The following is a 13,112-nucleotide window of genomic DNA, read 5'->3' as shown; positions in this document are numbered from 1 at the left end:
ACCCTGGAGTGGCCAAGGATATAAAATTTATTGTTATTCTTGTTGTTTAGCTGCTCAGTTGTGTCCAACTCTTTGTGACCCCATGGACTGTAGCCCACCAGGCTCCTCTGTCCATGGGATTTCCCAGGGAAGAACACTGGAATGGGTTGCCATTTCCGTCGCCAGGGGATATTCCCAACCCAGGAATTGAACTTGGGTCTTCTGCATTGGCTGGTGGATTCCTTACCACTGAGCCACCTTGGAAGCCCTGTAAATTTTATTAGAAAGACACTAATTGCCTTGTCCCTGGGGGGCAGTGTGTGTTGCTAGACCCTGAACCACAGATTCTGCTTCTGGAAAGAGAATGGATATATGCTGCCGGAGAAAAATCTAGTGAGTGATGTCAGTGGAGTGTCTCCCTAGAGATCCACGGAGTCAGAAAGAGGAGAGGGCAGTGGTTTATCATCCAAATTTGTTGTTCCCTCGGAAGCAGAGCCTATTCTGTCCCAGAGCGATTTGAGATACTCCATGTTCCCGTCTCTGGTCGGCAAGACTGAGATTTCTCAAGGTTAAGATGACGGTTAAGGGAGATGGATGAATGAAATGTCTCCGTTTTTCATTCTCCAATAGAGTTAGCAATATGGCTGAGGCGCTGTGTAAGTACGGTGAGCATCCTTTCAAAGGTTCTCACTTGAGATATTTGAATGTACGAGACAGTAAGAGTTATTTCCTCTGTTCAGATTCGAGAGTAACACTGTGTGTGGGAGTGCCAGCTGGGAAAAATTACCCGGGAAGCTAGCAGAGCCCCGAGTGTGCCTTGGGGAAGAGGTGACACCTCTGTTATTTGTCACTGGATGCACACCGCACAGCTGAGGGGCTGACTTCAAATTAGCTGCTTGGTTTTCCTAAGGGCCAGAGTGCTACTGTGTCAGCTGCCGAACAAGGAAGACAAGTCTAAAGTATGGAAACAAATTTATCCTCAAATTGAGTAAGTTGTCTTCAGAACAGCCAGGCATGACCTTAATCCCGTGAACACGGCATGAAGCTTTACATCCCCTGAGAAGTTCCAAAGTGTTGACCTCACTGTTCCGACACCCAATTATGACGTCCCAGGGCACACAGAGCTGCAGCTTCCCAGACAGATAATTGAATTCAAAGGCAGAAGACATTAATGAAACAAAGTATGTAAATCAGCGTGTGGTTCATAGTAACACAAACGCTCCTACAGTGATGCGCTCAGGGTTCATCGTCCTCATCAGCTCTTCATGTGTCTTTTGCTCCCTTGCTTCCTAATGCTGAGCATCCTACCACATTTTAAAATATAGAGTGCTGGGCTTCCCTGGTGGCTCAGTGGTGAAGACTTCACCTGCCAGTACAGGAGACACGGGTTCGATGTCTGGTCTGGGAAGATCCCACATGCCATGTGACAGCCGAGCCTGTGTTCTAGAGCCTGGGAACTGAAACTGCTGAGCCCACGTGCTGCAGCTGCTATAGCCTGTGCACTCTGGAGCCAGTGCTCCATAACAAGAGGGGCCCCCACAATGAGAAGCCCGAGCACCGCAACCAGAGAAGAGCCCAGGCAGCAACGGAGACTCTGCATAGTCCAAAATACACGAACATGGAAAAAAAATTTTCAAGTGCTGAGAGAGTTCCCTCAGAAAGTGGCTTTCTCTAAGTAAACAGGATCCGAATCACTTAAGGCTTATTGATTTTATGATCGGTACTTAGGTTGCCGCTAAAAGCAAATAGGTTTCCAATACATGTCGGCAACCTAAGAGGGCTTTCTACCTCCATCCATCTTCAGGAGCAGCAAAGAGCTTACTTTGCAGGCAATTTACTAATAAAGATGCAAGTTGATCGTCAGGGTCACTCATCTGGGGAGTAGTAGCTTAATCTAACAGAAAACACCATTTTTTTTTTTTAACTGGGGTGGAAAAGAAGAGTGACTGTCAAAGGATCTAAAGAGGATGTACAGCTTTGAAAAGACTGGCATCTCCTCTCCATTACTGGTTTCTGTGCTGGTAGCCTGGGCGGAGGTTTCTTTCTTTCCTGGGTGGGACTGATGTTCAAAGTGCTTTGGTGCCATGACCATTTTTATGGCTCACCACAAGTTCTAGAAAAGTAAGTTACTCCATCACCTGATGGACATTGTTCTTGTATTCTGCAACAAAATCTCTTTCATGAGAGTTTACAAGACAAGTTAAAGTCAATCCTAAAGGAAATCAGTCCTGAATATTCATTGGAAGGACTGATGCTGAAGCTCCAATACTTTGGCCACATCATGCAAAGAGCTGACGCATTAGAAAAGACCCTGATGCTGGGAAAGATCGAAGGTGGAAGGAGAAGGGGATGACAGAGGACGAGATGGTTGGATGGCGTCACTGACTCGATGGACATGAGTTTGAGCAAGCTCCGAGAGTTGGTGAAGGACAGGGAAGCCTGGCCTCCTGGAGTCCAGGTCGCTAAAGAGTCAGACATTGCTGAGCAACTGACAACAAGACAAGTTGAAAGAACAATCAGATTTGTTAATTCAGAGACCTGTGTTATTGGGAACTTGATGACTGCTTGGTTTGGGCTTAACTAGAACTCATTTTTAGCATCTGTTAAAAATGAGAAGCTTGGTAATATGCTGTTCTGGAGTGTTTCTTTCATGAGTGGTATGTTAGCGGCGAAGAAACCTGAACAGTATTAGAGTGGTTCCTGGGTTTCAGTCTAGAATCTGAAGTGAAAGAAGGTATCTTGAGACTTCTGCAGTGGTCCAGTGGTTAAGGCTCTGCACTTCCACTTCAGGGGGCGGGGGTTCGATCCCTGGTGGGGGAACTAAAATCCCACATGCCATGTGATGTGGCCAATAAATTAAAAAAAAAATTTTTAATAATTTTAATTTGAAATTAAATTTAAAAAATTTTAAATAAAAACATTCCTTTGGGGGGAAAAAGTGTATCTTGAGGCACAAAAGCAGAAAGGGCCTAAGGAGCAGGCAGAAGGAGCATTTCAAAAAATATCTTATTATATCCATGTTTTGTGAGACGCAGTATGATACAGGAGAAAGAGTGTTCAGTTCAGTTCAGTTGCTCAGTCATGTCCGACTCTTTGCGACCCCATGAATTGCAGCACGCCAGGCCTCCCTGTCCATCACCAACTCCCAGAGTTCACTCAGACTCATGTCCATTGAGTCAGTGATGCCATCCAACCATCTCATCCTCTGTCGTCCCGTTCTCCTCCTGCCCCCAATCCCTCCCAGCATCAGGGTCTTTTCCAATGAGTCAACTCTTCGCATGAGGTGGCCAAAGTACTGGAGTTTCAGCTTTAGCATCATTCCTTCCAAAGAAATCCCAGGGCTGATCTCCTTCAGAAAGAGTATTAGGAGACTATAAATTATAACTGAAGGGGATATCCAAGTGGGAAGTATTATTAGCGAGATCAATTCTGTAAAGGAGAGGAATAGTATTATGCTGTTAACAGTATTATGCTCAGGTAATCAGATTTTTCATGTCTTCAGCAAGAACAAAGCTTTAGCAATGTGTAACATTTTTCTCTTCAATATCTTTAAATTTTTAAAAAATTGATTGATAAGTCAGAATGACCGATTTTGTCCTTAATAGGGCCGGTGGGAAAGTCAACAGGACGTATCACAAATTGCAGTTTCCAAAGGAATCGCTCCCGCTGCTCCAGCCCTCCGTTCTCCCCAAAGTAACCATTCTCCTGATCCAGGTCAGTTATGTTTTTGTTTTTCAATCACTCTCGTGAAATATGAGTATCTTTCAGAAATAGTTTAAAATTTAAAAAAATCATTTAAATCAGGATTTTCTACTAAGTCGTACTAGTTAATGCCTATTTGAGTTTCACTCTTTTTTTCCTGTACCTTTATTGATTTACTTATCTTTGGCTATCCGGGGTCTTCGTTGCGGGCTTTTCTCTAGTTGCAGCGCATGAGCGCGCCTCTCTAGTTGCTGTGCTCGGGCTTCTCTTGCTGTGGAGCGCAGGCTCTAGACTGCAGCAGCTTCAGCGGTCGTGGCTCCTGGGCTCCAGGGCACAGGCTCAGTAGCTGTGGTGCACGAGCTTTGTTACACCGAGGCATGTGGGGTCTTCCTGGCTCAGGGACCAAACCCATGTCTCTCCTGCATTGTCAAGTGGGTTCTTTACACTGAGCCACCAGGGAAGCCCCTCCCTTTCTTATCATAATATGTTGAGTCACATTGTTTTGAATGTTGACTTTATCTTGCTTTCCTGTGAGAAATGATGTGTTGATCATGGTGTGTTGTCCTTCATATTTGTTTGATTCTGTTTGCTAATATTTTGTTTAGAGTTTCATGTATGTGTCCTACGGTGAATATATATACCTTTTTCATAACTATGTCTTTGTTTAGGGTTTTGGTATCATGATTATATTGATTTCATAAAGTGATGAGAAAGATTGAGGGCAGGAGGAGAAAGGTGACAGAGGATGAGATGGTTGGATGGCGTCACCGACTCCATGGACATGAGTTTGAGCAAATTCCAGGAGATAGTGAAGGACAGGGCTGGCATGCTGAAGTCCATGCGGTCACAAGGAGGTGGACACGGCTTAGCAACTGAACACAAAATGATGAGAAAAATTTCATCATCTTTTACGATGAAGTTCCTGAGCTCATGTGAACTTGGTCTTACTACTTCCTTAAACGTTTGATAAGATTCACCAGTGACACTCTCTGGGTCTGGAATTTTCACTGTGGGAAGATTTGAGATCATGACTTCAGTTTCTTTAATGTTTAACTTTTTCTGTTTCTTTGTAAGTAAGTTTTCAAAGATGGTTTTTTAGAGAAGTTTCTGTTTCATCAGATTACTTGATTTTCATAAATGTTAAAGTTTCCTTTATTGATCTTTTAATGTTTATAGAATCTGTCAAGCTCCTTCTTTTTATTCTGAATAGATAATTTTTATTTTCTGTTTTTCTTTAATACACTTGAGACTGGTTTATCAGTTTTCTTAATCTTCCCACAGAGCCGAACTTGATTCTATTTTCTGTTTTGTTGATGTCTGTTATTTCTTCATTTCACAAATTTGGGCATGATGTGCTTTTATTATCATTATATTCCAGATATTCTAATTTCTCTGTGATTTATTCTTTAACCCATGAATTACTGGGTACCATGTTAATTCAGTTTTTTTATATCTCAAAGGTGTATTATTATTATTGATTTCCTTTTAAATTCCATAATGTGCAGAGAACAGACTCTTTAAAATTTCAGTCTTTTAAAATTTTTTGAGACTGTGTTCTGTCTTGGTGAACATTCTGTGTGTACTTGGAAAGGTCTCTTCTGTTTTGGGGCACAGCGTCCTGTGTATGTCAGTTAGGTGTTGATGTCCTTGTTCAAATCTGCTGTAATTTTACTGACTTTTCCCCCCATGTTGTTCTATCAATCATTGAGAAAAGGCATTGAATATCTATAGATGCTTGTGAAATTGTCTATTTTTTCCTATAATTATATCAGTTTCTGCATAATTAATTTAGAGTCTCTGTTATTGGGTATAAACACATTGAGATTGTTATTTTTTTTTTTTTTTTGCTGATAAAGTGCTGTTTCTCCTTATGACATGTCCCTTTATCTTTCTGGTAATACTCTGACTTTGAAATCTGTCTTGCTTGATGTTAGTATCACCACACCAGTTTTCTTTTGCAGATTGCTTGCATGGTGTATCTTTTCCTCAGTCTTTAAACTTTTAGCCTATGTGTATCTGTAAGAGTGATTATCTTATAGACAGCATATTTAGGTATGGAGTTTCTTTTTTAATCTTGTCTGACAATTTCTGTTTTTTAATTGGAATGTTTAGTTCTTTTACATAAAGTATTATGTCTGCCATGTTGCTATTGGTTTCTATTTGGCCTTTTTATTTATTTCCACTATAATCTTTTTTGTTTTGTGTTAATTGAAAAATATTTTATAGTATTTTATCTTTGGCTTTTTTAATACCTGTATTTATTTATTAGGGCTTCCCTGGTGGCTTAGTGGTAAAAAATCTGCCTGCCAGTGCAGGAGACATGGGTTCAGTCCCTGGGTCGGGAAGATCCCCTGGAGGAGGAAAGGGCAACCCACTCCAGTATTTTTGCCTGGAGAGGAGCCTGGCAGCCTGCAGTCCATGGGATCACAAAGAGTCAGACATTCAAAGAGACTTAGTGACTGAAAACAACAAATGACATTTATTTATTAATGTCTTTGTTAAAGAATTCCAGTAGGTACCCTTAACTTTACCACAGTCTTCTTAGAGTTAGTAATCTATCATTTCACACTGCATAATTATAAGAATCTTGCATCCGTATAGCTCCATTTTCCTGTTCCTCCAGTCCTCGTATTTTATATTATTGTTTTATCTTTTGCTTTTACAGGTGTTATGCACTCACCTTACAATGTTATACATTTTTTTGTTTTCTTTAAAACAGCTATTTGTCTTTTAAGGAAATTAAGAGACTATAGATAATCTTTTATATTTTCCTTCCTATTTATTATTTCTGTCACTATCTACTCCTTCCTGAAGAATCGTATATTCATCTGATGCTGTTTCTCTTTAGCCTGATGGATATCTTGTATTATTTCTTATTGTACAGTTTTCCTTGTGAAGGAAGATCTCTCCTTTTGAGAATGTCTGTATTTCATTTTTTTTTTTGACAGATATTTTCACTGGATAGAGAATTCTTAGTTGGTAGCTTGTCCTCTTTTAGCACTTCCGAGACACTGCGTCATCTTCAGACTCCTTTTCTGGTGACAACTCAGCCGTCATTTATGTCACTCCCCACATGAAATGTGTCTTTGTTTACATAGTTTGCTTTCCAATTTTTCTCTTTATTTTTTGTCTCAGCAGTTGGGTGATGATGTTCTTAGGTGTAGTATTTTTAGTGTTTATCTTACTTGGATTTCACCAATGTCCTTGGGTCTCTACATTGGGGTTTCCCCAATAGTTTGGGGAAATATTCAACTGTTAGTTCGTTACATTTTTTTCCTCTGTTCTTTTCTCTCTTTCTACTCCATTTGAAAATCTAATTGCACACGTTATATTGCTTAATATTGCCCTATGAGTCTCAGAAACTCTATTCTATTTTTCATCTTTTTATCTTATTCTTGTTTCTTCTGATTGGATCATTTCTACTGCCATTTATAGTCTTCTATTAAGCACAAGCAAGAACTTTAAAATTTCAGTTATATTTTTAGTTTTTAGAATTTCCATTTGCTTCTTTTTTAAATAGTTTTAACTTCTCTGCTGATATTTCTTTCCTTTTTATATATTAAGGCTGTATTATTCTTTCAGTCCTTGTACCTGTGTATAAAAGGCGCTTTTAAAATCCTCGTCCGCTCAGTCTAGCATCAGGACCAATTTCACAGTCTGTTTCTGGCTGTATTTTTCTTGATTATGAGTCATACCTAATGAGTTTTGACAAATTTGTTTACTAATGTAACTTACACCACAGCCCAGTTGTAGACGATTGTGTGACTCCGGTTACTCGCCACAGTCGGTCAGTGTTCGGATCTCAGTGTTTCGCCTGTTCTTCGGTTTCATTAAATGGAATCGTATTGTGTGTACTCTTTTGTGCTGGGCTTGTTTTGCTCAGCGTATCTGTTGAAGTCATCCGTACCTTTGCACGTATCAGCAGTGTATTCTTTTTTACGAGAGAGACTTCACTGTCACAGTGGAATTTATCACAGTTTTAACCAGCCCTCCTGTTTATCCACATTTGGTTTGTTCCCACTTTTTCACTATTGTGACTGAAGCTTGTTTGTGTATCAGTGTTTTAGTAACATTTCTGTCCAGTAAATACCCAGGGTGAAATTATTTGGTCGTAGACTACTACTTTGTTTTAAAATTCCATAAATTAAAAAAAATGCTAATGAATGTTTATTTGGTTTATATATTTACTGCTTGGTTCTGCTCATGGTTGCTTCTTGCTCCTCCTCACTGCATTCTTCTGAGTTGAGTTTCTTTTTTAGTCACCATATATCCATCATCAGTGGTTTTAGCAATGATCTTTTTTTTTTAGTGACAAACTATTTCTTGTGTATGTTTAAAGCTTTTATTTTGCTCTCACTCTGAAGAATCCTTCTACTGTGGAAAATATCAGATATATAAAGTAGAAAGAGTGACATGAGGTGCCCTCAAGTGCCCCGTGCTGACTTCAGGATGATCAGACTATCACCGGGCTTACTTATCTGTGCTCCCACTACATCTCCACATCTGCTCAGGATGACTTTGAAGCAAATCTCAGACACTGTCTCATCTGTAAATGTTTGTACATATATTTCTAAAGGAATACCCACAGTGACATTTCAAGAAGAAAAATTAAAAATAATCACAAAATATTATTAAACATCTAGCCAGTGTTTAGAGTTCCCCATGTGGATCCAAGAGTATTTCTTAGTTATTTTGAATGAAAATTCAAGTAAAGTTCACACACTATGGTTAGTTGATACGTCTTGGGGCTTCCCTGGTGGCTCAGATGGTAAAGAATCTGCCTGCAGTGCAGGAGACCTACTTTCGATCCCCAGGTTAAGAAGATCCCCTGGAGAAGGGAATGGCTACCGACTCCAGTATTCTTGCCTGGAAAAGTCCATGGACAGAGAAGCCTGACGGGCTACAGCGCATGGTGTTGCAAAGGGTTGGACATGACTGAGCGACTAACATACACACACACATCCGTTTAGTCAGTGTGTGCCTCTTCATCTTTTTTCCCTGTTGCGTTTGTATTTGGTGAAGAGACCAGGTTCTGTGCCGTAGACTGTACATTTTTATTTTTGCCATCCTCACCAAGTTATTTAAGCATGATAGTCTGCCCAGTGTATTTCCTGTAAACTGGTGGTTAGATCTGCAGCCATGGTCAGATTCAGGCTAGTTTGAGGCAGGGGCAGAAGGTAGGATAAATGAATGAGCACTTCCCTTAGGAGACATATCATGTCTGATTGTCTCTCCTTTTGTGATCAGCCTTTGGTTAATCATTGACTAGATATGTATTTGATTAGGGATCATCCTCACTCTGGGCTTCTCTGGTGGCTCAGTGGTGTAAAGAATCCACCTGCCAGTATAGGATATGTGGGTTCAGTCCCTGGGCCGGGGAGATCCCCTGGAGGAGGAAATGGCAGCCCACTCCAGTATTCTAGTCCATGGAGTCGCAGAGTCGGACAAGACCGAGTGAGCACACGATACATGTAATACTGTTCTGTTTTTAGTATTAATTTCCCAGTATACCTTTAAAATTTTTATTGTTTGTTTTGCTTACAAACAATGTTTGGCCAGTTTACAGTAAGGAGAGCATCTCTGTAATCGCTTTTGCCTTATCCCTTTTCCTTTCGATATTTTCGGCAGGACTCAGTAGCCTCGCAGCCTCCTACTTGAACCCGGTGAAGTCTTTGGTGCCGCAGATGCCGAAGCTGCTAAAGTCTCTCTTCCCCGTCCGTGACGAGAAAAGGGGCAAACAGCTGTCTCCCCTCGTGCATCAGGTAAAAGCATTGGGAGGGCACACGTGCTCCCGACGGGTCGCTGGCCCAGCCCTGCTCCCTGTGCGCTGAAGCTGGAGGGGAGAGGGGAGTGGGGGTGTCAGAGCTGGGCTTTCAGACCTGGTGAAAGCTCTGATAATTTCTCTTCCACTCTCGTCGAAGAGAACAGAGCTGTTTAAACGTATTGACACTCTCAATCCTTTTTGCTTTTAAAAAATGCCAAGTCCGCTCCTAATGTGATTTATGGTAATATCACTTAGAGCAACAATAGTGAACTTTATGAAGTGCACTTAGTGTTGTTTGTATATTGCCAAACAGAAAATGTAATTCTATTTTTAATTCTTGATTTCATTTCTAATTTCAAACAATTTAACATCATCCCCATCCTTGCCGCTCAACGTTTTTCCTCTACTGTGGTTTACCTGTTCTTTCAGTTAAATATGAAAAGGGATCACTTGTCTTAGGCCTGTTTTTCTTGAAACTCTCTACCCAGCCTTAGAAGAAGTTTCAGAGAAGATGTGAAAGGGTTTTCCAGATCATCAGGAAACTGCTTGTATGTGATGGTGCATGGGAAGCCTGTTGGAAATGCAGTCTCTAGCCTCCTCTAGGTGTGAATTCAGCAGAAAATGATAAATGAGGATTTATTTATACTCATTCAAAAACACATATAATGCAGGTTCAGTTGTTGAAATAGGTCTTTTGACATCAGCTTCTCCACATTCACTGAAACATTCAAGCTGCAGAAGTGCAGGCGAGTCCTTGCCTGAGACCTTAACTCTTTAAAAGAATTTTCTAAGTTCATGAGTGTATATTCAAGGTAATAGTTTTGTAAGGCTGCTGTGCAGGTATTTTTTTCAAGCTAGCAGTATATGAGCATATTATACCAGCGTAGATTCATATTGGATGAAAAAAATTAAACTTTGAGATTTTGGAAATGTTTAAATTTAACTGGGCACATAAAGGGTGCCTGACTGTTATCAGGATGAATCTGAGATGGTGAGAGCTAAAAGAAACAGCCAACCTGCTACTTGGGGTAGGCAAGAAGGATTTTTCCAGGCTTTGTTGCTGCGCACCTTATTTTGTTCTAAACTGCTGTGTTGTTGTTTCACAAAGTATGATTCATGGACTGTTTGTGCCAGAATTTCCATAGTAGCTTTTTAAAAAGGTAACTTAAAAATATGGCCTGATCTTAGAACCCATTCCTCACCTTGGGCCACCTGATAATCTGCATTTATAAGTACGCAATGGAGAAGGAAATGGCGACCCACACCAGTATTCTTGCCTGGAAAATCCCATGGACAGAGTAGACACGGGCTACAGTCCGTGGGGTAACACAGAGATGGACACAACTTAGCAACTAAACAACAACATAAGTCAGTTCAGTTCAGTCGCTCAGTCGTGTCCGACTCTTTGCAACCCCATGAACCTCAACATGCCGTCCAGCTCCCGGAGTCCACACAACCCATGTCCATTGAGTTGGTGATGCCATCCAGCCATCTCATCCTCTGTCCACAAGGTGATTTTCAGGGCTTCCCAGGTGGCACTAGTGGTAAAGAATCCATCTGCTAATGCTGAAGATGTGGGTTCGATCCCTGTGTTGGGAAGATGCCCTGGTGTAGGAAATGGCAACCCTCTCCAATACTCTTGCCTGGCAAATCCCATGGACAGAGGAGCCTGGTGGGCTACAGTCCAGTCCATAGGGTCACAAAGAGTCACACGCGACTGAGCACACATACACGAGGTAAGGTGATCTTCATTCACATTTAAGTTTGATAGCCACTGTTTTTCAATTGCTGTTTGGTGAAGACAGAGTTATGTAAGCTAAAGGAAATTGGAGTCGCGTTAGAAGTCAGTGACTCAGATGACCAGAGTTACAAGTATTCTTTTAAAGTTGCTTCAAGGTTTTGATGTAAGTCAGAGCACCTGTTACCATAAGAAGTAACCTTTCTTCTCTTGCCAGTGAGCGACTGGTTCTTCCGGATATGAGAGGAAGAGCAGTGGTTTAGAAAGCAGTCTAGTGGTTGGTGGAAACTGCAGTGCGCAGTGTCCAGGTTAAGAGAGGTAACTTTGAAATACTTTGAAGATACCTTAAGTAATATTCATTCAATTTATTTTATTTGAGCATATATGTGCAAAGGCCTTCCCAGGTGGTGTTAGTGGTAAAGAACCCCCCTGCCAGTGCAGGAGATGTAAGAGACCCGGGTTCGAGCCCTGGGTCAGGAAGATCCCCTAGAGGAGGGCTTGGCAACCCAGTCCATTACTCTTGCCAGGAGAATCCCATGGACAGAGGAGCCTGGTGGGGTACAGTCCACAGGGTCGCAGAGAGTCGGACACGACTGAAGCAACTTAGCACGCACATGCAAAGGTGTTGGAGAAAGTGGCCCCCAGTGCTTCATGTTTCATAAATAAATGAAAACGTAAACACAAAAGTAGCCTTATTGAAGGTGCCCAGTGGTGGATCTGAACTGTTCCCAGTTGGTTTATGAAACCACAGTCCCTTGAAGGACCATTGCTCGAGGTCACCAGAGCCGCATCTCTCTCGCCGCACTTCTCAGTCCTCCTCTGACTTGACAGTCGTGCAGGAAGCATTTTCATCTCTGGACTTCAGCACTGAGCCCTTCGCCTGGCTTCCCTCGTTGACTGCTCCGTCTTTCTCAGTTTCTGCCTGTTCTGGGACCCTTTGTTCCGTCCAGCTGCTAACATTCAGGGGTTCCAGAGCACCCTCCTGGGTGACCTCATCTACCTCTGTGGCTTATACTGTTTATGCACTGATGATGCTCACATTTCTGTCTCCAGCCCAGGCTTCGCCCCTGAGCTCTGGCCTCGTGGAGCTAACTGCCCGTTCAGCTTTTCCACTTACAAATCAATTAGACTTTCACATTTTACAAGTTCATATCATTGCTGTCGGTTTCAGCTCACAAGTCTGTTTACTTCCAGCATACAGAATACTTCTGAAATATTAATGTATGCCCATCTCAGTGTATAGCACAGATGTCCACCTTGTTGCTTCACCTCACAAATAGACCATCAGTAAAGTTTTATAGGTACCACTTTCAGTGTGATGACTCCATTTCTCATCACTCATCCAGGCCATCGTCTCTGGCCGTGATTATGCAGCAGGCTACCAGCTGATCAACTGATGCTTTTTGCCTCACTGAGTCTGTTACTCACAGAGAAGCCAGAAGCCAGAGTGAGCTCCCAAGGCCTTTTATTAGTTCATGGCTTGGAACCTTCCATTGCTTCTTACTGAATAAAATCTAAATTCCTTACTGTGGTTTACAGAGTCCTGTGTGATCCAGCCCCTGACCTTTCATCTTTATTCCCTTTTTTTCTTCTTTGTGCACCACGCTAGGCCATACTGATTGGCCTTTTTGTTGTTTGTTGATCTCATGGACACATGAAGCTCCTTTTGGTCTCAAGAGTTTTCTTCCTTGCATTTCCTTCTACTTGGAATGCTCTTCCCCAAAGTCTGTGTGTGGTTAGTAAGCCTCTAGGAGACTGGTCTGCTACTGTCAGGGTCAAGAAAGGCCACGGGAACAAATACGCTTGAATTTAGAATGTGTTGGACCGACCAAACTAAAAGAGCAGCCTCTACCGTACAATACAGTGTATTCCCTTATTTAACTTTTTGTTGGGACTTACATTTATATGTTTACTAGTTATCTCCTCTAC

At 41.7% G+C, this 13,112-nt stretch overlaps 1 protein-coding gene across 2 annotated transcripts in view; it reads left to right on the top strand.

Moving 5' to 3' along the window:
- Positions 1-13,112, top strand: part of KIF13B (kinesin family member 13B) — a 209,436-nt gene that overhangs the window by 169,899 nt on the left and 26,425 nt on the right. For both annotated transcript variants that reach the window (XM_070376014.1, XM_070376013.1), the window contains exons 36-37: positions 3,585-3,693; positions 9,310-9,443. In XM_070376014.1, coding sequence (XP_070232115.1) covers positions 3,585-3,693; positions 9,310-9,443 — 243 coding nt within the window. The remainder of the gene's footprint in view (positions 1-3,584; positions 3,694-9,309; positions 9,444-13,112) is intronic.

The sequence above is a fragment of the Bos mutus genome, chromosome 8 (assembly GCF_027580195.1).
Source record: "Bos mutus isolate GX-2022 chromosome 8, NWIPB_WYAK_1.1, whole genome shotgun sequence".
NCBI classification, from domain to species: domain Eukaryota; kingdom Metazoa; phylum Chordata; class Mammalia; order Artiodactyla; family Bovidae; genus Bos; species Bos mutus.
The sequence above is the reverse complement of the archived record's forward strand: the minus strand, read 5'-3'. Positions and strand labels throughout refer to the sequence as shown.